This window comes from Oncorhynchus gorbuscha, linkage group LG19 (genome assembly GCF_021184085.1).
Source record: "Oncorhynchus gorbuscha isolate QuinsamMale2020 ecotype Even-year linkage group LG19, OgorEven_v1.0, whole genome shotgun sequence".
In the NCBI taxonomy this organism is placed as follows: domain Eukaryota; kingdom Metazoa; phylum Chordata; class Actinopteri; order Salmoniformes; family Salmonidae; genus Oncorhynchus; species Oncorhynchus gorbuscha.
Window position 1 is genome coordinate 3006634 of NC_060191.1, and position 25213 is coordinate 3031846.

Below are 25213 nucleotides of genomic sequence, written 5' to 3' on the forward strand. Positions count from 1 at the left end.
TCTCTCTCTCTCCCTCTCTGCTAGTCACTAGATGGCCATGGTTAGTGTCTCTCTCTCTCTTCTAGTCACTAGATGGCCATGGTTAGTGTCTCTCTCTCTCTTCTAGTCACTAGATGGCCATGGTTAGTGTCTCTCTCTCTCTTCTAGTCACTAGATGGCCATGGTTAGTCCCTCTCTCTCCCTCTCTGCTAGTCACTAGATGGCCATGGTTAGTGTCTCTCTCTCTCTTCTAGTCACTAGATGACCATGGTTAGTGTCTCTCTCTCTCTTCTAGTCACTAGATGGCCATGGTTAGTCTCTCTCTCTCCCTCTCTGCTAGTCACTAGATGGCCATGGTTAGTGTCTCTCTCTCTCTTCTAGTCACTAGATGACCATGGTTAGTGTCTCTCTCTCTCTTCTAGTCACTAGATGACCATGGTTAGTGTCTCTCTCTCTCTTCTAGTCACTAGATGACCATGGTTAGTGTCTCTCTCTCTCTTCTAGTCACTAGATGGCCACGGTTAGTGTCTCTCTCTCTCTTCTAGTCACTAGATGACCATGGTTAGTGTCTCTCTCTCTCTCTCTGCTAGTCACTAGATGGCCATGGTTAGTGTCTCTCTCTCTCTCTGCTAGTCACTAGATGGCCATGGTTAGTGTCTCTCTCTCTCTTCTAGTCACTAGATGGCCATGGTTAGTGTCTCTCCCTCTCTGCTAGTCACTAGATGGCCATGGTTAGTCTCTCTCTCTCCCTCTCTGCTAGTCACTAGATGGCCATGGTTAGTGTCTCTCTCTCTCTTCTAGTCACTAGATGGCCATGGTTAGTGTCTCTCTCTCTCTCTCTCTCTCTCTCTCTCTCTCTCTCTCTCTCTGCTAGTCACTAGATGACCATGGTTAGTCTCTCTCTCTCCCTCTCTGCTAGTCACTAGATGGCCATGGTTAGTCTCTCTCTTTCTCCCTCTCTGCTAGTCACTAGATGACCATGGTTAGTCTCTCTCTTTCTCCCTCTCTGCTAGTCACTAGATGGCCATGGTTAGTGTCTCTCTCTCTCTTCTAGTCACTATATGGCCATGGTTAGTCTCTCTCTCTCTCTCTCTCTCTCTCTGCTAGTCACTAGATGACCGTGGTTAGTCTCTCTCTCTCCCTCTCTGCTAGTCACTAGATGGCCATGGTTAGTGTCTCTCTCTCTCTTCTAGTCACTATATGGCCATGGTTAGTCTCTCTCTCTCTCTCTCTCTCTCTCTCTGCTAGTCACTAGATGACCATGGTTAGTCTCTCTCTCTCCCTCTCTGCTAGTCACTAGATGGCCATGGTTAGTCTCTCTCTCTCCCTCTCTGCTAGTCACTAGATGGCCATGGTTAGTGTCTCTCTCTCTTCTAGTCACTAGATGGCCATGGTTAGTGTCTCTCTCTCTTCTAGTCACTAGATGGCCATGGTTAGTGTCTCTCTCTCTCTTCTAGTCACTAGATGACCATGGTTAGTGTCTCTCTCTCTCTCCCTCTCTGCTAGTCACTAGATGGCCATGGTTAGTGTCTCTCTCTCTCTCCCTCTCTGCTAGTCACTAGATGGCCATGGTTAGTGTCTCTCTCTCTCTTCTAGTCACTATATGGCCATGGTTAGTCTCTCTCTCTCTCTCTCTCTCTCTGCTAGTCACTAGATGACCATGGTTAGTCTCTCTCTCTCCCTCTCTGCTAGTCACTAGATGGCCATGGTTAGTGTCTCTCTCTCTCTTCTAGTCACTAGATGACCATGGTTAGTGTCTCTCTCTCTTCTAGTCACTAGATTACCATGGTTAGTGTCTCTCTCTCTCTCTGCTAGTCACTAGATGGCCATGGTTAGTGTCTCTCTCTCTCTTCTAGTCACTAGATGGCCATGGTTAGTGTCTCTCTCTCTCTTCTAGTCACTAGATGGCCATGGTTAGTCTCTCTCTCTCCCTCTCTGCTAGTCACTAGATGGCCATGGTTAGTCTCTCTCTCTCCCTCTCTGCTAGTCACTAGATGGCCATGGTTAGTGTCTCTCTCTCTCTTCTAATCACTAGATGGCCATGGTTAGTGTATCTCTCTCTCTCCCTCTCTGCTAGTCACTAGATGGCCATGGTTAGTGTCTCTCTCTCTCTTCTAGTCACTAGATGGCCATGGTTAGTGTCTCTCTCTCTCTCCCTCTCTGCTAGTCACTAGATGGCCATGGTTAGTGTCTCTCTCTCTCTCCCTCTCTGCTAGTCACTAGATGGCCATGGTTAGTGTCTCTCTCTCTCTTCTAGTCACTAGATGGCCATGGTTAGTGTCTCTCTCTCTCTCCCTCTCTGCTAGTCACTAGATGGCCATGGTTAGTGTCTCTCTCTCTCTCTTCTAGTCACTAGATGGCCATGGTTAGTGTCTCTCTCTCTCTTCTAGTCACTAGATGGCCATGGTTAGTGTCTCTCTCTCTCTGCTAGTCACTAGATTGCCATGGTTAGTCTCTCTCTCTCCCTCTCTGCTAGTCACTAGATGGCCATGGTTAGTGTCTCTCTCTCTCTTCTAGTCACTAGATGGCCATGGTTAGTGTCTCTCTCTCTCTTCTAGTCACTAGATGGCCATGGTTAGTCTCTCTCTCTGCCTCTCTGCTAGTCACTAGATGGCCATGGTTAGTCTCTCTCTCTCCCTCTCTGCTAGTCACTAGATGGCCATGGTTAGTGTCTCTCTCTCTCTTCTAATCACTAGATGGCCATGGTTAGTGTCTCGCTCTCTCTTCTAGTCACTAGATGGCCATGGTTAGTGTCTCTCTCTCTCTTCTAGTCACTAGATGGCCATGGTTAGTGTCTCTCTCTCTCTTCTAGTCACTAGATGGCCATGGTTAGTGTCTCTCTCTCTCTTCTAGTCACTAGATGGCCATGGTTAGTGTCTCTCTCTCTCTGCTAGTCACTAGATGGCCATGGTTAGTGTCTCTCTCTCTTCTAGTCACTAGATGGCCATGGTTAGTGTCTCTCTCTCTCTTCTAGTCACTAGATGGCCATGGTTAGTGTCTCTCTCTCTCTTCTAGTCACTAGATGGCCATGGTTAGTGTCTCTCTCTCTCTTCTAGTCACTAGATGGCCATGGTTAGTGTCTCTCTCTCTTCTAGTCACTAGATGGCCATGGTTAGTGTGTCTCTCTCTCTTCTAGTCACTAGATGGCCATGGTTAGTGTCTCTCTCTCTCTTCTAGTCACTAGATGGCCATGGTTAGTCTCTCTCTCTCCCTCTCTGCTAGTCACTAGATGGCCATGGTTAGTCTCTCTCTCTCCCTCTCTGCTAGTCACTAGATGACCATGGTTAGTCTCTCTCTCTCCCTCTCTGCTAGTCACTAGATGGCCATGGTTAGTCTCTCTCTCTCCCTCTCTGCTAGTCACTAGATGGCCATGGTTAGTCTCTCTCTCTCCTCTCTGCTAGTCACTAGATGGCCATGGTTAGTCTCTCTCTCTCCCTCTCTGCTAGTCACTAGATGGCCATGGTTAGTCTCTCTCTCTCCCTCTCTGCTAGTCACTAGATGGCCATGGTTAGTCTCTCTCTCTCCCTCTCTGCTAGTCACTAGATGGCCATGGTTAGTCTCTCTCTCTCCCTCTCTGCTAGTCACTAGATGGCCATGGTTAGTGTCTCTCTCTCTCTTCTAGTCACTAGATGGCCATGGTTAGTGTCTCTCTCTCTCTCTCTCTCTGTCTCTCTCTCTGCTAGTCACTAGATGACCATGGTTAGTCTCTCTCTCTCCCTCTCTGCTAGTCACTAGATGGCCATGGTTAGTCTCTCTCTTTCTCCCTCTCTGCTAGTCACTAGATGACCATGGTTAGTCTCTCTCTTTCTCCCTCTCTGCTAGTCACTAGATGGCCATGGTTAGTGTCTCTCTCTCTCTTCTAGTCACTATATGGCCATGGTTAGTCTCTCTCTCTCTCTCTCTCTCTCTGCTAGTCACTAGATGACCGTGGTTAGTCTCTCTCTCTCCCTCTCTGCTAGTCACTAGATGGCCATGGTTAGTGTCTCTCTCTCTCTTCTAGTCACTATATGGCCATGGTTAGTCTCTCTCTCTCTCTCTCTCTCTCTGCTAGTCACTAGATGACCATGGTTAGTCTCTCTCTCTCCCTCTCTGCTAGTCACTAGATGGCCATGGTTAGTCTCTCTCTCTCCCTCTCTGCTAGTCACTAGATGGCCATGGTTAGTGTCTCTCTCTCTCTTCTAGTCACTAGATGGCCATGGTTAGTGTCTCTCTCTCTCTCTCCCTCTCTGCTAGTCACTAGATGGCCATGGTTAGTGTCTCTCTCTCTCTTCTAGTCACTAGATGACCATGGTTAGTGTCTCTCTCTCTTCTAGTCACTAGATGGCCATGGTTAGTGTCTCTCTCTCTCTTCTAGTCACTAGATGACCATGGTTAGTGTCTCTCTCTCTCTCCCTCTCTGCTAGTCACTAGATGGCCATGGTTAGTGTCTCTCTCTCTCTCCCTCTCTGCTAGTCACTAGATGGCCATGGTTAGTGTCTCTCTCTCTCTTCTAGTCACTATATGGCCATGGTTAGTCTCTCTCTCTCTCTCTCTCTCTCTGCTAGTCACTAGATGACCATGGTTAGTCTCTCTCTCTCCCTCTCTGCTAGTCACTAGATGGCCATGGTTAGTGTCTCTCTCTCTCTTCTAGTCACTAGATGACCATGGTTAGTGTCTCTCTCTCTTCTAGTCACTAGATTACCATGGTTAGTGTCTCTCTCTCTCTCTGCTAGTCACTAGATGGCCATGGTTAGTGTCTCTCTCTCTCTTCTAGTCACTAGATGGCCATGGTTAGTGTCTCTCTCTCTCTTCTAGTCACTAGATGGCCATGGTTAGTCTCTCTCTCTCCTCTCTGCTAGTCACTAGATGGCCATGGTTAGTCTCTCTCTCTCCTCTCTGCTAGTCACTAGATGGCCATGGTTAGTGTCTCTCTCTCTCTTCTAATCACTAGATGGCCATGGTTAGTGTCTCTCTCTCTCCCTCTCTGCTAGTCACTAGATGGCCATGGTTAGTGTCTCTCTCTCTCTTCTAGTCACTAGATGGCCATGGTTAGTGTCTCTCTCTCTCTCCCTCTCTGCTAGTCACTAGATGGCCATGGTTAGTGTCTCTCTCTCTCCCTCTCTGCTAGTCACTAGATGGCCATGGTTAGTGTCTCTCTCTCTCTTCTAGTCACTAGATGGCCATGGTTAGTGTCTCTCTCTCTCTCCCTCTCTGCTAGTCACTAGATGGCCATGGTTAGTGTCTCTCTCTCTCTTCTAGTCACTAGATGGCCATGGTTAGTGTCTCTCTCTCTCTTCTAGTCACTAGATGGCCATGGTTAGTGTCTCTCTCTCTCTGCTAGTCACTAGATTGCCATGGTTAGTCTCTCTCTCTCCCTCTCTGCTAGTCACTAGATGGCCATGGTTAGTGTCTCTCTCTCTCTTCTAGTCACTAGATGGCCATGGTTAGTGTCTCTGTCTCTCTTCTAGTCACTAGATGGCCATGGTTAGTCTCTCTCTCTGCCTCTCTGCTAGTCACTAGATGGCCATGGTTAGTCTCTCTCTCTCTCTCCCTCTCTGCTAGTCACTAGATGGCCATGGTTAGTGTCTCTCTCTCTCTTCTAATCACTAGATGGCCATGGTTAGTGTCTCGCTCTCTCTTCTAGTCACTAGATGGCCATGGTTAGTGTCTCTCTCTCTCTTCTAGTCACTAGATGGCCATGGTTAGTGTCTCTCTCTCTCTTCTAGTCACTAGATGGCCATGGTTAGTGTCTCTCTCTCTCTTCTAGTCACTAGATGGCCATGGTTAGTGTCTCTCTCTCTCTGCTAGTCACTAGATGGCCATGGTTAGTGTCTCTCTCTCTTCTAGTCACTAGATGGCCATGGTTAGTGTCTCTCTCTCTCTTCTAGTCACTAGATGGCCATGGTTAGTGTCTCTCTCTCTCTTCTAGTCACTAGATGGCCATGGTTAGTGTCTCTCTCTCTCTTCTAGTCACTAGATGGCCATGGTTAGTGTCTCTCTCTCTTCTAGTCACTAGATGGCCATGGTTAGTGTCTCTCTCTCTCTTCTAGTCACTAGATGGCCATGGTTAGTCCCTCTCTCTCCCTCTCTGCTAGTCACTAGATGGCCATGGTTAGTCTCTCTCTCTCCCTCTCTGCTAGTCACTAGATGGCCATGGTTAGTGTCTCTCTCTCTCTTCTAGTCACTAGATGACCATGGTTAGTCTCTCTCTCTCCCTCTCTGCTAGTCACTAGATGGCCATGGTTAGTCTCTCTCTCTCCCTCTCTGCTAGTCACTAGATGGCCATGGTTAGTCTCTCTCTCTCCCTCTCTGCTAGTCACTAGATGGCCATGGTTAGTCTCTCTCTCTCCCTCTCTGCTAGTCACTAGATGGCCATGGTTAGTCTCTCTCTCTCCCTCTCTGCTAGTCACTAGATGGCCATGGTTAGTCTCTCTCTCTCCCTCTCTGCTAGTCACTAGATGGCCATGGTTAGTGTCTCTCTCTCTCTTCTAGTCACTAGATGGCCATGGTTAGTGTCTCTCTCTCTCTTCTAGTCACTAGATGACCATGGTTAGTGTCTCTCTCTCTCTCTGCTAGTCACTAGATGGCCATGGTTAGTGTCTCTCTCTCTCTCTGCTAGTCACTAGATGGCCATGGTTAGTGTCTCTCTCTCTCTTCTAGTCACTAGATGGCCATGGTTAGTGTCTCTCCCTCTCTGCTAGTCACTAGATGGCCATGGTTAGTCTCTCTCTCTCCCTCTCTGCTAGTCACTAGATGGCCATGGTTAGTGTCTCTCTCTCTCTTCTAGTCACTAGATGGCCATGGTTAGTGTCTCTCTCTCTCTCTCTCTCTCTCTCTCTCTCTCTGCTAGTCACTAGATGACCATGGTTAGTCTCTCTCTCTCCCTCTCTGCTAGTCACTAGATGGCCATGGTTAGTGTCTCTCTCTCTCTTCTAGTCACTATATGGCCATGGTTAGTCTCTCTCTCTCTCTCTCTCTCTGCTAGTCACTAGATGACCATGGTTAGTCTCTCTCTCTCCCTCTCTGCTAGTCACTAGATGGCCATGGTTAGTCTCTCTCTCTCCCTCTCTGCTAGTCACTAGATGGCCATGGTTAGTGTCTCTCTCTCTCTTCTAGTCACTAGATGGCCATGGTTAGTGTCTCTCTCTCTCTTCTAGTCACTAGATGGCCATGGTTAGTGTCTCTCTCTCTCTTCTAGTCACTAGATGGCCATGGTTAGTGTCTCTCTCTCTCTTCTAGTCACTAGATGGCCATGGTTAGTGTCTCTCTCTCTCTCCGTCTCTGCTAGTCACTAGATGGCCATGGTTAGTGTCTCTCTCTCTCTCCGTCTCTGCTAGTCACTAGATGGCCATGGTTAGTGTCTCTCTCTCTCTTCTAGTCACTAGATGGCCATGGTTAGTGTCTCTCTCTCTCTCCGTCTCTGCTAGTCACTAGATGGCCATGGTTAGTGTCTCTCTCTCTCTCCGTCTCTGCTAGTCACTAGATGGCCATGGTTAGTGTCTCTCTCTCTCTCCCTCTCTGCTAGTCACTAGATGGCCATGGTTAGTGTCTCTCTCTCTCTTCTAGTCACTAGATGACCATGGTTAGTGTCTCTCTCTCTCTCTGCTAGTCACTAGATGGCCATGGTTAGTGTCTCTCTCTCTCTTCTAGTCACTAGATGGCCATGGTTAGTGTCTCTCTCTCTCTTCTAGTCACTAGATGGCCATGGTTAGTGTCTCTCTCTCTCTTCTAGTCACTAGATGGCCATGGTTAGTGTCTCTCTCTCTCTTCTAGTCACTAGATGGCCATGGTTAGTCCCTCTCTCTCCCTCTCTGCTAGTCACTAGATGGCCATGGTTAGTGTCTCTCTCTCTCTTCTAGTCACTAGATGACCATGGTTAGTGTCTCTCTCTCTCTTCTAGTCACTAGATGGCCATGGTTAGTCTCTTTCTCTCCCTCTCTGCTATTCACTAGATGGCCATGGTTAGTGTCTCTCTCTCTCTTCTAGTCACTAGATGACCATGGTTAGTGTCTCTCTCTCTCTTCTAGTCACTAGATGACCATGGTTAGTGTCTCTCTCTCTCTTCTAGTCACTAGATGACCATGGTTAGTGTCTCTCTCTCTCTTCTAGTCACTAGATGGCCATGGTTAGTGTCTCTCTCTCTCTTCTAGTCACTAGATGACCATGGTTAGTGTCTCTCTCTCTCTCTGCTAGTCACTAGATGGCCATGGTTAGTGTCTCTCTCTCTCTCTGCTAGTCACTAGATGGCCATGGTTAGTGTCTCTCTCTCTCTTCTAGTCACTAGATGGCCATGGTTAGTGTCTCTCCCTCTCTGCTAGTCACTAGATGGCCATGGTTAGTCTCTCTCTCTCCCTCTCTGCTAGTCACTAGATGGCCATGGTTAGTGTCTCTCTCTCTCTTCTAGTCACTATATGGCCATGGTTAGTCTCTCTCTCTCTCTCTCTCTCTCTCTCTCTCTGCTAGTCACTAGATGACCATGGTTAGTCTCTCTCTCTCCCTCTCTGCTAGTCACTAGATGGCCATGGTTAGTCTCTCTCTCTCCCTCTCTGCTAGTCACTAGATGGCCATGGTTAGTGTCTCTCTCTCTCTTCTAGTCACTAGATGGCCATGGTTAGTCTCTCTCTCTCCCTCTCTGCTAGTCACTAGATGGCCATGGTTAGTGTCTCTCTCTCTCTCCGTCTCTGCTAGTCACTAGATGGCCATGGTTAGTCTCTCTCTCTCTCTCTCTCTCTCTCTCTGCTAGTCACTAGATGACCATGGTTAGTCTCTCTCTCTCCCTCTCTGCTAGTCACTAGATGGCCATGGTTAGTGTCTCTCTCTCTCTCCGTCTCTGCTAGTCACTAGATGGCCATGGTTAGTGTCTCTCTCTCTCTCCGTCTCTGCTAGTCACTAGATGGCCATGGTTAGTGTCTCTCTCTCTCTTCTAGTCACTAGATGGCCATGGTTAGTGTCTCTCTCTCTCTTCTAGTCACTAGATGGCCATGGTTAGTGTCTCTCTCTCTCTCCGTCTCTGCTAGTCACTAGATGGCCATGGTTAGTGTCTCTCTCTCTCTCCGTCTCTGCTAGTCACTAGATGGCCATGGTTAGTGTCTCTCTCTCTCTCCCTCTCTGCTAGTCACTAGATGGCCATGGTTAGTGTCTCTCTCTCTCTTCTAGTCACTAGATGACCATGGTTAGTGTCTCTCTCTCTCTCTGCTAGTCACTAGATGGCCATGGTTAGTGTCTCTCTCTCTCTTCTAGTCACTAGATGGCCATGGTTAGTGTCTCTCTCTCTCTTCTAGTCACTAGATGGCCATGGTTAGTGTCTCTCTCTCTCTTCTAGTCACTAGATGGCCATGGTTAGTGTCTCTCTCTCTCTTCTAGTCACTAGATGGCCATGGTTAGTCCCTCTCTCTCCCTCTCTGCTAGTCACTAGATGGCCATGGTTAGTCTCTCTCTCTCCCTCTCTGCTAGTCACTAGATGGCCATGGTTAGTGTCTCTCTCTCTCTTCTAGTCACTAGATGACCATGGTTAGTGTCTCTCTCTCTCTTCTAGTCACTAGATGGCCATGGTTAGTCTCTCTCTCTCCCTCTCTGCTAGTCACTAGATGGCCATGGTTAGTGTCTCTCTCTCTCTTCTAGTCACTAGATGACCATGGTTAGTGTCTCTCTCTCTCTTCTAGTCACTAGATGACCATGGTTAGTGTCTCTCTCTCTTCTAGTCACTAGATGGCCATGGTTAGTGTCTCTCTCTCTCTTCTAGTCACTAGATGACCATGGTTAGTGTCTCTCTCTCTCTTCTAGTCACTAGATGGCCATGGTTAGTGTCTCTCCCTCTCTGCTAGTCACTAGATGGCCATGGTTAGTGTCTCTCTCTCTCTTCTAGTCACTAGATGACCATGGTTAGTGTCTCTCTCTCTCTTCTAGTCACTAGATGGTCATGGTTAGTGTCTCTCCCTCTCTGCTAGTCACTAGATGGCCATGGTTAGTGTCTCTCTCTCTCTTCTAGTAACTAGATGGCCATGGTTAGTCCCTCTCTCTCCCTCTCTGCTAGTCACTAGATGGCCATGGTTAGTCTCTCTCTCTCCCTCTCTGCTAGTCACTAGATGGCCATGGTTAGTCTCTCTCTCTCTCTTCTAGTCACTAGATGACCATGGTTAGTGTCTCTCTCTCTCTTCTAGTCACTAGATGGCCATGGTTAGTGTCTCTCTCTCTCTTCTAGTCACTAGATGACCATGGTTAGTGTCTCTCTCTCTCTTCTAGTCACTAGATGACCATGGTTAGTGTCTCTCTCTCTCTTCTAGTCACTAGATGGCCATGGTTAGTGTCTCTCTCTCTCTTCTAGTCACTAGATGACCATGGTTAGTGTCTCTCTCTCTCTTCTAGTCACTAGATGGCCATGGTTAGTGTCTCTCTCTCTCTGCTAGTCACTAGATGGCCATGGTTAGTGTCTCTCCCTCTCTGCTAGTCACTAGATGGCCATGGTTAGTGTCTCTCTCTCTCTTCTAGTCACTAGATGACCATGGTTAGTGTCTCTCTCTCTCTTCTAGTCACTAGATGGCCATGGTTAGTGTCTCTCTCTCTCTTCTAGTCACTAGATGACCATGGTTAGTGTCTCTCTCTCTCTGCTAGTCACTAGATGGCCATGGTTAGTGTCTCTCTCTCTCTTCTAGTCACTAGATGACCATGGTTAGTGTCTCTCTCTCTCTTCTAGTCACTGGATGGCCATGATTAGTGTCTCTCCCTCTCTGCTAGTCACTAGATGGCCATGGTTAGTGTCTCTCTTCTAGTCACTAGATGACCATGGTTAGTGTCTCTCTCTCTCTTCTAGTCACTAGATGACCATGGTTAGTGTCTCTCTCTCTCTTCTAGTCACTAGATGGCCATGGTTAGTGTCTCTCCCTCTCTGCTAGTCACTAGATGGCCATGGTTAGTGTCTCTCTCTCTCTTCTAGTCACTAGATGACCATGGTTAGTGTCTCTCTCTCTCTTCTAGTCACTAGATGGCCATGGTTAGTGTCTCTCTCTCTCTTCTAGTCACTAGATGGCCATGGTTAGTGTCTCTCCCTCTATGCTAGTCACTAGATGGCCATGGTTAGTGTCTCTCTTCTAGTCACTAGATGACCATGGTTAGTGTCTCTCTCTCTCTTCTAGTCACTAGATGGCCATGGTTAGTGTCTCTCCCTCTCTGCTAGTCACTAGATGGCCATGGTTAGTGTCTCTCTCTCTCTTCTAGTCACTAGATGGCCATGGTTAGTCTCTCTCTCTCTCTCTCTGCTAGTCACTAGATGACCATGGTTAGTCTCTCTGCTCGTGACTAGATGACCATGGTAAGTCTCTCTCTCCAATCTGCTAGTCACTAGATGGCCATGGTAAGTGTCTCTCTCTGCTAGTCACTAGATGGCCATGGTTAGTCTCTCTCTCTCTCTGCTAGTCGCGAGATGGCCATGGTTAGTCTCTCTGCTCGTGACTAGATGACCATGGTAAGTCTCTCTCTCCCTCTGCTAGTCACTAGATGACCATGGTTAGTGTCTCTCTCTCTCTTCTAGTCACTAGATGACCATGGTTAGTGTCTCTCTCTCTGCTAGTCACTAGATGGCCATGGTTAGTCTCTCTCTCTCCCTCTCTGCTAGTCACTAGATGACCATGGTTAGTCTCTCTCTCTCTCCCTCTCTGCTAGTCACTAGATGACCATGGTTAGGCTCTCTCTCTCTCCCTCTCTGCTAGTCACTAGATGACCATGGTTAGTCTCTCTCTCTCTCACTCTCTGCTAGTCACTAGATGACCATGGTTAGTGTCTCTCTCTGCCTCTCTTCTAGTCACTAGATGGCCATGCTACAACAGACATTACTGTCACAACTAATGAGCAAATACAGTACATGACTGTCAAAAAGAAAGGAGGACCAAGGCCCTCTTCAGATAATGCATTAAAATGCCTTTTTATGTATGGCATGTTCAATGGAAATAAAGTTTTAAAACTCTGACACGTTTCAACTGCATGGCCTTCGTCAGGGAGCACATGACTGGTCTTCCATTCTGGTTAAGGGTTGTAATAGATGGGAATACACTACATGACCTAGTTTACGACTTGGTATATACATGGCATATATGACCAAATAGACATGGAACATAGGATGGTTTCTAGAAGCAGTTGTCTGACCCCCTAAATGTTCTCTCTTTCCCCCAGTATCTCAGTATGTTACGGGGCTGTGAAGGCTACAATGAGATCATCTTCCCACACTGCTCCTGTGACTCCCGACGCAAAGGCCACGTCGTCACAGCCATCAGCATACACCACTTTAAACTGCACGCCTGCACAGAGGAGGGAACGCTAGAGGTATGGAGAACGTGTTTGTATGTGTGTGTGTGTATATGTGTGTGTGTGTGTTGACCCTGTCTCTCTATAACAGAACCAGGTGATCGTGTTTGAGTGGGTGGAGATGCAGCACTGGGACACTGATGAGGAGGGCATGGCCTTCTGCTTCCAGTACGCCAGGGCAGAGAAGAAACCTCGCTGGGTCAAGATCTTTACTCCCTACGTGAGTCACACACACTCACAGTAGACACCTTTTGAGAGTCCCAACGAATGTCTGAACATGATGTATCAATGTGCAGAGAGTTAACCCTTTGTTGTGCTGTGTCCTGTGTCCAGTTCAACTACCTGCATGAGTGCGTTGAGAGAGTCTTCTGTGAACTCAAGTGGAGGAAAGAGGTATACTGCCATGTACTGTCTACTGGCTAACCAGCAGTCTTATGCTGCCATGTACTGTCTACTGGCTAACCAGCAGTCTTATACTGCCATGTACTGTCTACTGGCTAACCAGCAGTCTTATACTGCCATGTACTGTCTACTGGCAAACCAGCAGTCTTATGCTGCCATGTACTGTCTACTGGCTAACCAGCAGTCTTATACTGCCATGTACTGTCTACTGGCTAACCAGCAGTCTTATACTGCCATGTACTGTCTACTGGCTAACCAGCAGTCTTATGCTGCCATGTACTGTCTACTGGTTAACCAGCAGTCTTATACTGCCATGTACTGTCCACTGGCTAACCAGCAGTCTTATACTGCCATGTACTGTCTACTGGCTAACCAGCAGTCTTATACTGCCATGTACTGTCTACTGGCTAACCAGCAGTCTTATACTGCCATGTACTGTCTACTGGCTAACCCGCAGTCTTATACTGCCATGTACTGTCTACTGGCTAACCAGCAGTCTTATACTGCCATGTACTGTCTACTGGCTAACCAGCAGTCTTATACTGCCATGTACTGTCTACTGGCTAACCAGCAGTCTTATGCTGCCATGCACTGTCTACTGGCAAACCAGCAGTCTTATGCTGCCATGTACTGTCTACTGGCTAACCAGCAGTCTTATACTGCCATGTACTGTCTACTGGCTAACCAGCACTCTTATACTGCCATGTACTGTCTACTGGCTAACCAGCAGTCTTATACTGCCAGGTACTGTCTACTGGCTAACCAGCAGTCTTATACTGCCATGTACTGTCTACTGGCTAACCAGCAGTCTTATACTGCCATGTACTGTCTACTGGCTAACCAGCAGTCTTATACTGCCATGTACTGTCTACTGGCTAACCAGCAGTCTTATACTGCCATGTACTGTCTACTGGCTAACCAGCAGTCTTATACTGCCATGTACTGTCTACTGGCTAACCAGCAGTCTTATACTGCCATGTACTGTCTACTGGCTAACCAGCAGTCTTATACTGCCATGTACTGGCTAACCAGCAGTCTTATACTGCCATGTACTGTCTACTGGTTAACCAGCAGTCTTATACTGCCATGTACTGTCTACTGGCTAACCAGCAGTCTTATACTGCCATGTACTGGCTAACCAGCAGTCTTATACTGCCATGTACTGTCTCTGGCTAACCAGCAGTCTTATACTGCCATGTACTGTCTACTGGCTAACCAGCAGTCTTATGCTGCCATGTACTGTCTACTGGCTAACCAGCAGTCTTATGCTGCCATGTACTGTCAACTGGTTAACCAGCAGTCTTATGCTGCCATGTACTGTCTACTGGCTAACCAGCAGTCTTATAGTGCCATGTACTGTCTACTGGCTAACCAGCAGTATTCTACTGCCATGTACTGTCTACTGGCTAACCAGCAGTCTTATGCTGCCATGTACTGTCTACTGGCTAACCAGCAGTCTTATGCTGCCATGTACTGTCTACTGGCTAACCAGCAGTCTTATACTGGCTAACCAGCAGTCTTATACTGCCATGTACTGTCTACTGGCTAACCAGCAGTCTTATGCTGCCATGTACTGTCTACTGGCTAACCAGCAGTCTTATGCTGCCATGTACTGTCTACTGGCTAACCAGCAGTCCTATGCTGCCATGTACTGTCTACTGGTTAACCAGCAGTCTTATGCTGCCATGTACTGTCTACTGGCTAACCAGCAGTCTTATGCTGCCATGTACTGTCTACTGGCTAACCAGCAGTCTTATGCTGCCATGTACTGTCTACTGGCTAACCAGCAGTCTTATGCTGCCATGGGTCTACTGGTTAACCAGCAGTCTTATGCTGCCATGTACTGTCTAACAATAGTGCTGGCTAACCAGCAGTGTTATGCTGCCATGTACTGTCTACTGGCTAACCAGCAGTCTTCTCCTGGCTGACCAGCAGTCTTCTCCTGGCTAACCAGCAGTCTTCTCCTGGCTAACCAGCAGTCTTCTACTGGCTAACCAGCAGTCTTATACTGCCTGGTGGACGACCTGTCAGGGTACTGGCTAACCAGCAGTCTTAGACTGCTAACCAACAGTCTTGGAGTACTGGGTGGATAACCAGCAGTCTTATTCACTGGCTAACCAGCAGTCTTATACTACCATGTACTGTCTACTGGCTAATCAGAGAGTCTTATACTGCCATGTGACAGAGGAGAGCAGTCTCAGTTGAATGACTGACTGTCTTGTCAAACTAACCAGCAGTCTTATGCTGCCATGTACTGTCAGAGACTGAGTTAACCAGCAGTCTTACATTTACATTTACAGAGCATTTAAGGCCATTTAGGAGACGCTCTTATCAAGCGAGTTTTGAAATTGGTGATTCACCTTATGACATCCAGTGGGACAGGTCTGTAACAATGTTGCATCTAAAACTTAGAGGGGTGGGGGTTTCAGAAGGATTGCAACCTATCCTAGGTATTCTTAAAGAAGACAGAAGGTGGTGATTGACTCCGCTGTCCTGGCGTCGTGAGGAGTTTGTTCCACCATTGGGGGCCAGGTTTTGACAGGGGGATGAGTGGTGATGAGCGGCCAGGTGATCGAACGTAGGGCCTGAGAGCCTGGAGGTTAGCTGAGGTGCCGTCCCTCACAGTGATACGAAAGCACCAGGTCTGAATGACTAGAAGAAAGTGAGGATCGGATAGGGAAGGGAAGGTTGAACAAGGACGGGCTTCAAGAGTTTTGGAGAGTTGAAAGAAGGGATACTGGCACAGGACAGGGAGCCCAGGCGAGTGCAGTTTTTTCCAGACAGATGACAAGTGCCTGGATTAGGACTCTTTCAAGACAGAAGGGACGTGGTCAGGATGAGTTGAGAGCATGAACCTAAGGAGAAAGGTCTCCGGTTAGGTCTGAGAAGAGACAGGGTAGGATCACGCAGGTTCTTGGGGAGGAGGACACAATGAGTTTCACCTGAGAGAGATCATGGAGAAAGAGGTCAGAGCACAGGGTAGGAAGTGTGAGCAGCTCCAGCGGTCTTGACGAGCAAACGAGGATCGGATGTCGTCGACCTTCTTTTCAAAATGGTTGAGGTTAAGTCATCTGCAGAGAGGGAGGAGGGGGGAGGTGGCGGAGGATTCAGGAGGGAGGAGAAGGTGGCAAAGAGCTTCCTAGGGTTAGAGGCAGATGCTTGGAATTTAGCGTGGTAGAAAGTGGCTTTAGCAGCAGAGACAGAGGAGGAAAATGTAGAGAGGAGGGAGTGAAAGGATGCCAGGTCCGCAGGGAGGCGAGTTTTCCTCCATTTCCGCTCAGCTGCCCGGAGCCCTGTTCTGTGAGCTCGCAAATGAGTCATCGAGCCACGGAGCGGGAGAGGGGAGGACCAGAGCCGGCCTGGAGGATAGGGGACATAGAGAGTCAAGGGATGCAGAGAGGGAGGAGAGGAGGGTTGAGGGAGGCAGAATCAGGAGATAGGTGGGAGAAGGTTTGAGCGGAGGGAAGAGATGATAGGATGGAAGAGGAGAGAGTGCCCGGAGCCCTGGGGCTCGCAGAGAGAGCGAAGGTTGGGACCGAGCGCGATACCATCCGGGATGTAGGGGCAGTGTGGGAGGTGTTGGATGAGAGCGAGAGGGAAAAGGATACAAGGCAGTGGTCGGAGACTTGGTGGAGGGGAGTTGCAGTGAGGTTAGTGGAAGAACAGCATCTAGTAAAGATGAGGTCGAGCGTATTGCCTGCCTTGTGAGTAGGGGGGAAGGTGAGAGGGTGAGGTCAAAAGAGGAGAGGAGTGGAAAGAAGGAGGCAGAGAGGAAAGAGTCAAAGGTAGACGTGGGGAGGTTAAAGTCGCCCAGAACTGTGAGAGGTGAGCCGTCCTCAGGAAAGGAGCTTATCAAGGCATCAAGCTCATTGATGAACTCTCCGAGGGAACCTGGAGGGCGATAAATGATAAGGATGTTAAGCTTGAAAGGGCTAGTAACTGTGACAGCATGGAATTCAAAGGAGGCGATAGACAGATGGGTAAGGGGAGAAAGAGAGAATGACCACTTGGGAGAGATGAGGATCCCGGTGCCACCACCCCGCTGACCAGACGCTCTCGGGGTGTGCGAGAACACGTGGGCGGACGAAGAGAGAGCAGTAGGAGTAGCAGTGTTGTCTGTGGTGATCCATGTTTCCGTCAGTGCCAAGAAGTCGAGGGACTGGAGGGAGGCATAGGCTGAGATGAACTCTGCCTTGTTGACCGCAGATTGGCAGTTCCAGAGGCTACCGGAGACCTGGAACTCCACGTGGGTCGTGCGCGCTGGGACCACCAGAGTAGGGTGGCCGCGGCCACGCGGTGTGGAGCGTTTGTATGGTCTGTGCAGAGAGGAGAGAACAGGGATAAACAGACACATAGTTGACAGGCTACAGAAGAGGCTACGCTAATGCAAAGGAGATTGGAATGACAAGTGGACTACACGTCTCGAATGTTCAGAAAGTTAAGCTACGTAGCAAGAATCTTATTGACTAAAATGATTAAAATGATACAGTACTGCTGAAGTAGGCCAGCTGGCAGTGGGTGCGTTGTTGACACTACACTAATCAAGTCGTTCCGTTGAGTGTAATAGTTTCTGCAGTGTTGCTATTCGGGGGCTAGCAGGCTAGCTAGCAGTGTTGTTTACGTTACGTTGCGTTAAAAGAACGACAATAGATGGCTAGCGAACCTAGAAAATCGCTCTAGACTACACAATTATCTTTGATACAAAGACGGCTATGTAGCTAGCTAAGTAGCTAGCTACGATCAAACAAATCAAACCGTTGTACTGTAGTGAAATGAAGTGAAAAAGTGATACAACCTGTGAATGCGACCGGGTAGTTGAGTTCTATACAGAAGACGTTGGCTAGCGTTGGCTAGCTGTTGGCTAGCTAGCAGAGTCACCTACGTTAAGGACGACAAATAGCTGGCTAGCTAACCTCGGTAAATTAAGATAATCACTCTAAGACTACACACTCTAAACCTAAACAACACAATTATCTTGGATACGATGATACGATGATACGAAGACAGCAAAGACAGCTATGTAGGTAGCTAACACTAAACTAATCAAGTCGTTCAGTTGAGTGTAATAGTAATAGTTTCTCAGTGCAGCTAATCAGTGGACGTTAGCTAGCTGGCTAGTGAAGACTACGTTAGGACGGCGAAATACGATAATTACGCAATTATCTTTGATACAAAGACGGCTATGTAGCTAGCTGAGAAGAAATTGCTAAGATAAGACAAATCAAACCGTTGTGATATAATGAAATATAATGAAAAAGTTATACTACCCGTTGGAGCGACGTGCAGATGCGACCACTCGCTCCAACCGTCTTATACTGCCATGTACTGTCTACTGGCTAACCAGCAGTCTTATACTGCCATGTACTGTCTACTGGCTCACCAGCAGTCTTATGCTGCCATGTACTGTCTACTGGCTAACCAGCAGTCTTATGCTGCCATGTACTGTCTACTGGCTAACCAGCAGTCTTATGCTGCCATGTACTGTCTACTGGCTAACCAGCAGTCTTATACTGCCATGTACTGTCTACTGGCTCACTAGCAGTCTTATACTACCATGTACTGTCTAACCAGCAGTCTTATGCTGCCATGTACTGTCTACTGGCTAACCAGCAGTCTTATACTGCCATGTACTGTCTACTGGCTCACTAGCAGTCTTATACTACCATGTACTGTCTAACCAGCAGTCTTATGCTGCCATGTACTGTCTAATACCTTTGGAATGTTGTCCACTGATATTGTTTGAGAATGTTGTGTAATATTGTGTGTCTCCAGGTGGAAGAGGAGGCTGTGGATAAGGACAATAAGAACTGCAGTAAAGAAGGTATGTGTAGCAAGGTAAGGCTTTGCCTGCCTCGGTCTCTGGTACAGCAATAGCGGCCTGGGCCTGGGCCTGGGCCTGTGTGTGTGTGTGTTTCTGTGTGTATATGCGAGTGTTCATATTGTGCATTTTTGCCAGCCTGCGCTTGTTGTTGTTTCCTGAGCCGTGTGTCTGTTTCAGAATATCTTCCAGCTGTTGAGACACAGAAGGGATGGAGGCACCTAGGAGGAGAGATCATCACCTCATAAAAATTGCTCTCCTCCATCCGTCCCTCTGGTCTGGTTCAGCCCGGAACTACAACCACTACCTGTCCTCGCACAACTACTACTACACCAACTACAAACTACAACTTCTACATACCATTAACAGCAACTACAGATCAACAACCACCACACACCATCAAACTACAAATGAACAACTTCTGGACTGACTGAAGGAGAAACAATGACGCACACTACAACTTAAGCTGTTATTCACCATGAACCCTTGAATACACCCCAAGCACACAATATAAACACAAGCCAACAGGAAGCTACAGTAGAAACATACAGCAGGTTTGTACAGGTGAATAAGTAACTCTAAATACTTAGATACATGACTTCATACATCGCATCACCTTGTTGGTCAAAACTCCATGGAGACCTGTGACTATTGGCTAAGGAGGCTAACGTCTTGTGGTGGGATTGGATGAAGGAGATGGTTCTCTGGGACGATATTGGACAAGGGATTTGACACGTGCAAGGCCATTGGGTGTTTTGTGGCCACTTTGGAGTGCTCTGGAATGGAACAGAGTGCAGTGGAAGAAGAGAACAAAAGAGGGATACAGATGATAGAACAGAACCTGTTCTAAAAGAGGAAACGGCTGTTGATGATGGAACAGAACCTGTTCTAAAAGAGGAAACGGCTGGTGGTGATGGAACAGAACCTGTTCTAAAAGAGGAAACTGCTGTTGATGATGGAACAGAACCTGTTCTAATAGAGGAAACGGCTGGTGGTGATGGAACAGAACCTGTTCTAATAGAGGAAACGGCTGTTGGTGATGGAACAGAACCTGTTCTAAAAGAGGAAACGGCTGGTGGTGATGGAACAGAACCTGTTCTAAAAGAGGAAACGGCTGGTGGTGATGGAACAGAACCTGTTCTAAAAGAGGAAACGGCTGTTGGTGATGGAACAGAACCTGTTCTAATAGAGGAAACGGCTGGTGGTGATGGAACAGAACCTGTTCTAAAAGAGGAAACGGCTGTTGATGATGGAACAGAACCTTTTCTAATAGAGGAAACGGCTGGTGGTGATGGAACAGAACCTTTTCTAATAGAGGAAACGGCTGGTGGTGTTGGAACAGAACCTTTTCTAATATAGGAAACGGCTGTTGATGATGGAACAGAACCTTTTCTAATAGAGGAAACGGCTGTTGATGATGGAACAGAACCTTTTCTAATAGAGGAAACGGCTGGTGGTGATGGAACAGAACCTGTTCTAAAAGAGGAAACGGCTGGTGGTGATGGAACAGAACCTGTTCTAAAAGAGGAAACGGCTGGTGGTGATGGAACAGAACCTGTTCTAAAAGAGGAAACGGCTGTTGGTGATGGAACAGAACCTGTTCTAATAGAGGAAACGGCTGGTGGTGATGGAACAGAACCTGTTCTAAAAGAGGAAACGGCTGTTGGTGATGGAACAGAACCTGTTCTAAAAGAGGAAATGGCTGGTGGTGTTGGAACAGAACCTTTTCTAATAGAGGAAACGGCTGTTGATGATGGAACAGAACCTTTTCTAATAGAGGAAACGGCTGTTGATGATGGAACAGAACCTTTTCTAATAGAGGAAACGGCTGGTGGTGATGGAACAGAACCTTTTCTAATAGAGGAAACGGCTGGTGGTGTTGGAACAGAACCTTTTCTAATAGAGGAAACGGCTGTTGATGATGGAACATAACCTTTTCTAATAGAGGAAACGGCTGTTGATGATGGAACAGAACCTTTTCTAATAGAGGAAACGGCTGGTGGTGATGGAACAGAACCTGTTCTAAAAGAGTAAACGGCTGTTGGTGATGGAACAGAACCTGTTCTAATAGAGGAAACGGCTGGTGGTGATGGAACAGAACCTGTTCTAAAAGAGGAAACGGCTGGTGGTGATGGAACAGAACCTGTTCTAAAAGAGGAAACGGCTAGTAATGGTGTGTGTGTGTGTGTGTGTGTGTGTGTGTGTGTGTGTGTGTGTGTGTGTGTGTGTGTGTGTGTGTGTGTGTGTGTGTGTGTGTGTGTGTGTGTGTGTGTGTGTGTGTGTGTGTGTGTGTGTGTGTGTGTGTGTGGACTGATTATGGACAGCTGTGAGAGTCTAGGTTGGAACCCTGGAGGTAGAAACAACCCTTCTCTCTGACTCTGAACTGAACTCCCAGAATGAGTCTCGACAGACAGACGGAGGGAACCGGCCACATGATACAAGAGACTGGACTCATATGAACCACACAGACCGATTGACATATGGATATTATCTCCTGTTTGTAGCCACTATCTCCATTTCAAAGAGATCTACTGAAGAGACTATTACAGACACAGAGAGAGAAAAACCATACATTTCCTTTATTTGTGACTATTGGGCCGAGCAGAACCAAGGGTAGCATGTGTGTTTCAGCTGCTGGTTCTGTTTCGGTTTACAGATGCTGAAATTGCCCTGAAGCCATTTTTGAATACACAAACCTTCTCATTAAAACACACACACACACACAGAATGCTCATCATGTAGGAATTGGATCCCAGGAAAGTATTCTGCCATTTTGACAGATACCTGAACAAGGAACATGTTTACTTCACCTGTGTGTTTTGTGTACCTCCTAAAGACATATATATATATATATATAAAAATTATATATATCATTTTTAATGTGGACATTTCAGACATTGGACCGAATAGCACAAAAAGAACCCTGTAAGATTGTTGACCACGTTAAGCTCAATACGTATTCATTCTATGCTAAGTTTTCTGTTCTGCTGATGCCTAACTGTGGGTTCATAACACTGAACTCAGAATTGCATCTCGATTTACATGTTTTGTGTCTTTCTGTTCTTGAGAAAAGGTGTGATGCTTTAGAAACACACTGTGATTGTCAGTCTGTAGGATATGTCTATGGTGTTGGTTTAGGTGAGTCTTTGGTTCAATTGATATATTGGTCCTTGTGTATCTGAAGAAGCTGCAGTACTCAGAACGACCTGCAGGGGTCTCCCTCCCACTGAAAAACACTAGATCAGTTCCTATAGAACAGGGCTGGCCAGTATTCTAACAGAGGGCCCGTGGGTGCAGGCTATTGCCCCAGCCAAGCAGTAACACACCTGATTCAATATCTGGTGGATGTTATCATTGGATGCTGATGCAACACCACACACATCTTTAAATGCAGTGTAAACCTACAGCAGGGTTTGCCAGTGGTGTAGTAGGAGCTACACGGAGGTATACGCCCTAAACCCCACAGAGGTTTATACAGTGTTGTAGTAGGTATACGCCCTAAACCCCACAGAGGTTTAAACAGTGGTGTAGTAGGAGCTACACGGAGGTATACGCCCTAAACCCCACAGAGGTTTAAACAGTGGTGTAGTAGGTATACGCCCTAAACCCCACAGAGGTTTAAACAGTGGTGTAGTAGGAGCTACACGGAGGTATACGCCCTAAACCCCACAGAGGTTTATACAGTGTTGTAGTAGGTATACGCCCTAAACCCCACAGAGGTTTAAACAGTGGTGTAGTAGGAGCTACACGGAGGTATACGCCCTAAACCCCACAGAGGTTTATACAGTGTTGTAGTAGGTATACGCCCTAAACCCCACAGAGGTTTAAACAGTGGTGTAGTAGGAGCTAAACAGTGGTGTAGTAGGTATACCCCTACCCACAGAGGTTTAAACAGTGGTGTATACGCCCTAAACCCCACAGAGGTTTAAACAGTGGTGTAGTAGGAGCTACACGGAGGTATACGCCCTAAACCCCACAGAGGTTTAAACAGTGGTGTAGTAGGTATACGCCCTAAACCCCACAGAGGTTTAAACAGTGGTGTAGTAGGAGCTACACGGAGGTATACGCCCTAAACCCCACAGAGGTTTATACAGTGTTGTAGTAGGTATACGCCCTAAACCCCACAGAGGTTTAAACAGTGGTGTAGTAGGAGCTACACGGAGGTATACGCCCTAAACCCCACAGAGGTTTAAACAGTGGTGTAGTAGGTAGCCTAAACCCCACAGAGGTTTAAACAGTGGTGTAGTAGGAGCTACACGGAGGTATACCCTAAACCCCACAGAGGTTTAAACAGTGTTGTAGTAGGTATACGCCTAAACCCCACAGAGGTTTAAACAGTGGTGTAGTAGGAGCTACACGGAGGTATACGCCCTAAACCCCACAGAGGTTTAAACAGTGGTGTAGTAGGTATACGCCTAAACCCCACAGAGGTTTAAACAGTGGTGTAGTAGGAGCTACACGGAGGTGGTATAGGAGCGCCCTAAACCCCACAGAGGTTTATACAGTGTTGTAGTAGGTATACCCTAAACCCCACAGAGGTTTAAACAGTGGTGTAGTAGGAGCTACACGGAGGTATACGCCCTAAGACCCCACAGAGGTTTAAACAGTGGTGTAGTAGGAGCTACACGGAGGTATACGCCCTAAACCCCACAGAGGTTTAAACAGTGGTGTAGTAGGTATACGCCCTAAACCCCACAGAGGTTTAAACAGTGGTGTAGTAGGTATACGCCCTAAACCCCACAGAGGTTTAAACAGTGGTGTAGTAGGTATACGCCCTAAACCCCACAGAGGTTTAAACAGTGGTGTAGTAGGTATACGCCCTAAACCCCACAGAGGTTTAAACAGTGGTGTAGTAGGAGCTACACGGAGGTTTAAATAAAGGTTCAGTAAAATAAATATGCACAAAACCCACTTTTTGTTCAGTGGACATTGGGTATAGTCACTTCTTAATTCCCACTGATCAGTATCCAAGTAGTGTAGTGGTGGTATAAACGGTATCAAGTATGTGGTACAATAGAGAAAGTAGCCTACACAATCGTAAAGCACGTGTAATATATTCTTGTGCGCTGCACACAGCCAAGTTTCAGCTGAATATCATAGCAGTAAGAGCCACAGCTGGTTGTCCCATGGAGCAGCTCACAGCTGGTAGGGTAGGTAGGACTTGCCTAGTTAAATAAAGGATAAATGAATCAAATCAAGAAACAATGGGTAAGCAAACCAGGTATTGAAACAGTTTGGTCCAAAGTCTTGGTTGAATCTTTGCAGTGCTCAATTCAGTCATCATGTGCTGTTTTGAATGAACATTTCCAAATGCTTTCCCAAGGAAAACGTCCTAATTAAAGCTGCAATATGTAAATTTGGGGCGACCCAACAAGTTCATAGAGGTTGAGAATGTACAAAGACTCTGTTTAATTACTTATTGTTTTGTCACAAACTGAAATTAGGCGAACTTAGAATTTTAGCAACCAGGAAATGGCAGAGCTATTTCTGTATAGTGCATCTTTAAATGTTGACTGCAAATTAGGCATACATGATATAATTATGATTTGTATCAATCTGGAGGGCATTTCTTTTGAAAACTCTGCAATCACATGTACTCTACTGTAGGCCTACATTGTAGAGTACAGACACTGCGAGCCACATGGTATTTTGCTTAATTATTTTAAAGGGCAACTAGACCCTCCCAAAAATAGTATTTTAGATTTTTCCCAGATCTCAAAAATGGTCTCCTTGTGCGGTATAAGCATTGATGTGGGCTTAACATGCATTTGTTGTTTTTCTATGAAAGATTTTTCTGGCAAAATGATGGTGTACTCACTTCTCCAGGCATCGCTACACCAATGGGTTTTCCTGTATCTGTGAGTGATTTGATTTGGGACCTGAATCTCCAACAGGCTTAGGTTGTTTATGCGATGTCTCACTCCCATAGGCTGCTTCACTTGTCAATCATGTCTGCTATCTCGCCCTGTAATCTGTGATATCTCTCTCTCAAACACTCCTCTGTCCCTCGTTGTCAACTCTTTATTTAAATAAGATATTAAGCTCTACTTCTCTTATCCTACAGTATCTTCACCTGTCTGACAAATCAAGCAAATGAGAAAATAAAACAATCTGAAGAGAACCACACAGGGTTGAATTGATGAAAGCTGAAGTCATTTAGTAATTTAACTTATTGACTTATTGTAATGAATTGTAACATTATTTTAAATGAACTGATTTATTAATCCAAAACATTGGTGTCTTCTCTCCTTTGGTGTCTCCAACTCTAATCTCAATGACCTAGTTTCCAGTGCACTTATGCCCAAGAATGGAAAGTGTGTGTGTGGGGGGGCACTTGGCACCAGTCTGTGATTGTGTTTGTCCATCAATTATTTCATTGATAAACACCCTGGTAGATATCAGGTGATGAAGAGATAATAATGTATTGTTCCACTGAAGCCAAATAAAATCTAAGAGAAGTAGGTTTTCTGCTGCACCCAGAATGGACCATTTACACTATTACACCATTTTCTATGCATCTTAAATCAGAATGGACATATTACCACCCCCAGCTGCTCTCTCTCTCTCTCTCTCTCTCTCTCTCTCTCTTCCTCTCACTCTCTCTCTCTTCCTCTCACTCTCTCTCTCTCTTCCTCTCCCCTCTTCCTCTCTCTCTCTTCCTCTCTCTCTCTCTCTCTCTCTCTCTCTTCTCTCTTCTCTCTCTCTCTCTCTCTCTCTTTCTCTCTCTCTTTCTCTCTC

The 25213-nt window shown here is 46.8% G+C and overlaps 1 protein-coding gene and 1 long non-coding RNA gene across 3 annotated transcripts in view; both read left to right on the forward strand.

Moving 5' to 3' along the window:
* LOC124005971 (sorting nexin-27-like) overlaps window positions 1-22020 on the forward strand; it is a 101220-nt gene extending 79200 nt beyond the window's left edge. Inside the window, exons 9-13 of one of the 2 annotated variants that reach the window (XM_046315614.1) lie at window positions 12124-12273; window positions 12347-12475; window positions 12589-12648; window positions 18430-18492; window positions 18656-22020. In XM_046315614.1, coding sequence (XP_046171570.1) covers window positions 12124-12273; window positions 12347-12475; window positions 12589-12648; window positions 18430-18492; window positions 18656-18700 — 447 coding nt within the window. In that variant the 3' untranslated portion in view covers window positions 18701-22020. The remainder of the gene's footprint in view (window positions 1-12123; window positions 12274-12346; window positions 12476-12588; window positions 12649-18429; window positions 18493-18655) is intronic. The other variant, XM_046315613.1, reaches the window with a different exon arrangement.
* A 26-nt stretch (window positions 22021-22046) lies between these two features.
* Window positions 22047-24706, forward strand: LOC124005972. The gene is made up of 2 exons (XR_006833721.1): window positions 22047-22091; window positions 23345-24706. It is a non-coding gene; the product is annotated as an uncharacterized LOC124005972 (long non-coding RNA).
* The last annotated feature ends 507 nt before the right edge of the window (window positions 24707-25213 follow it).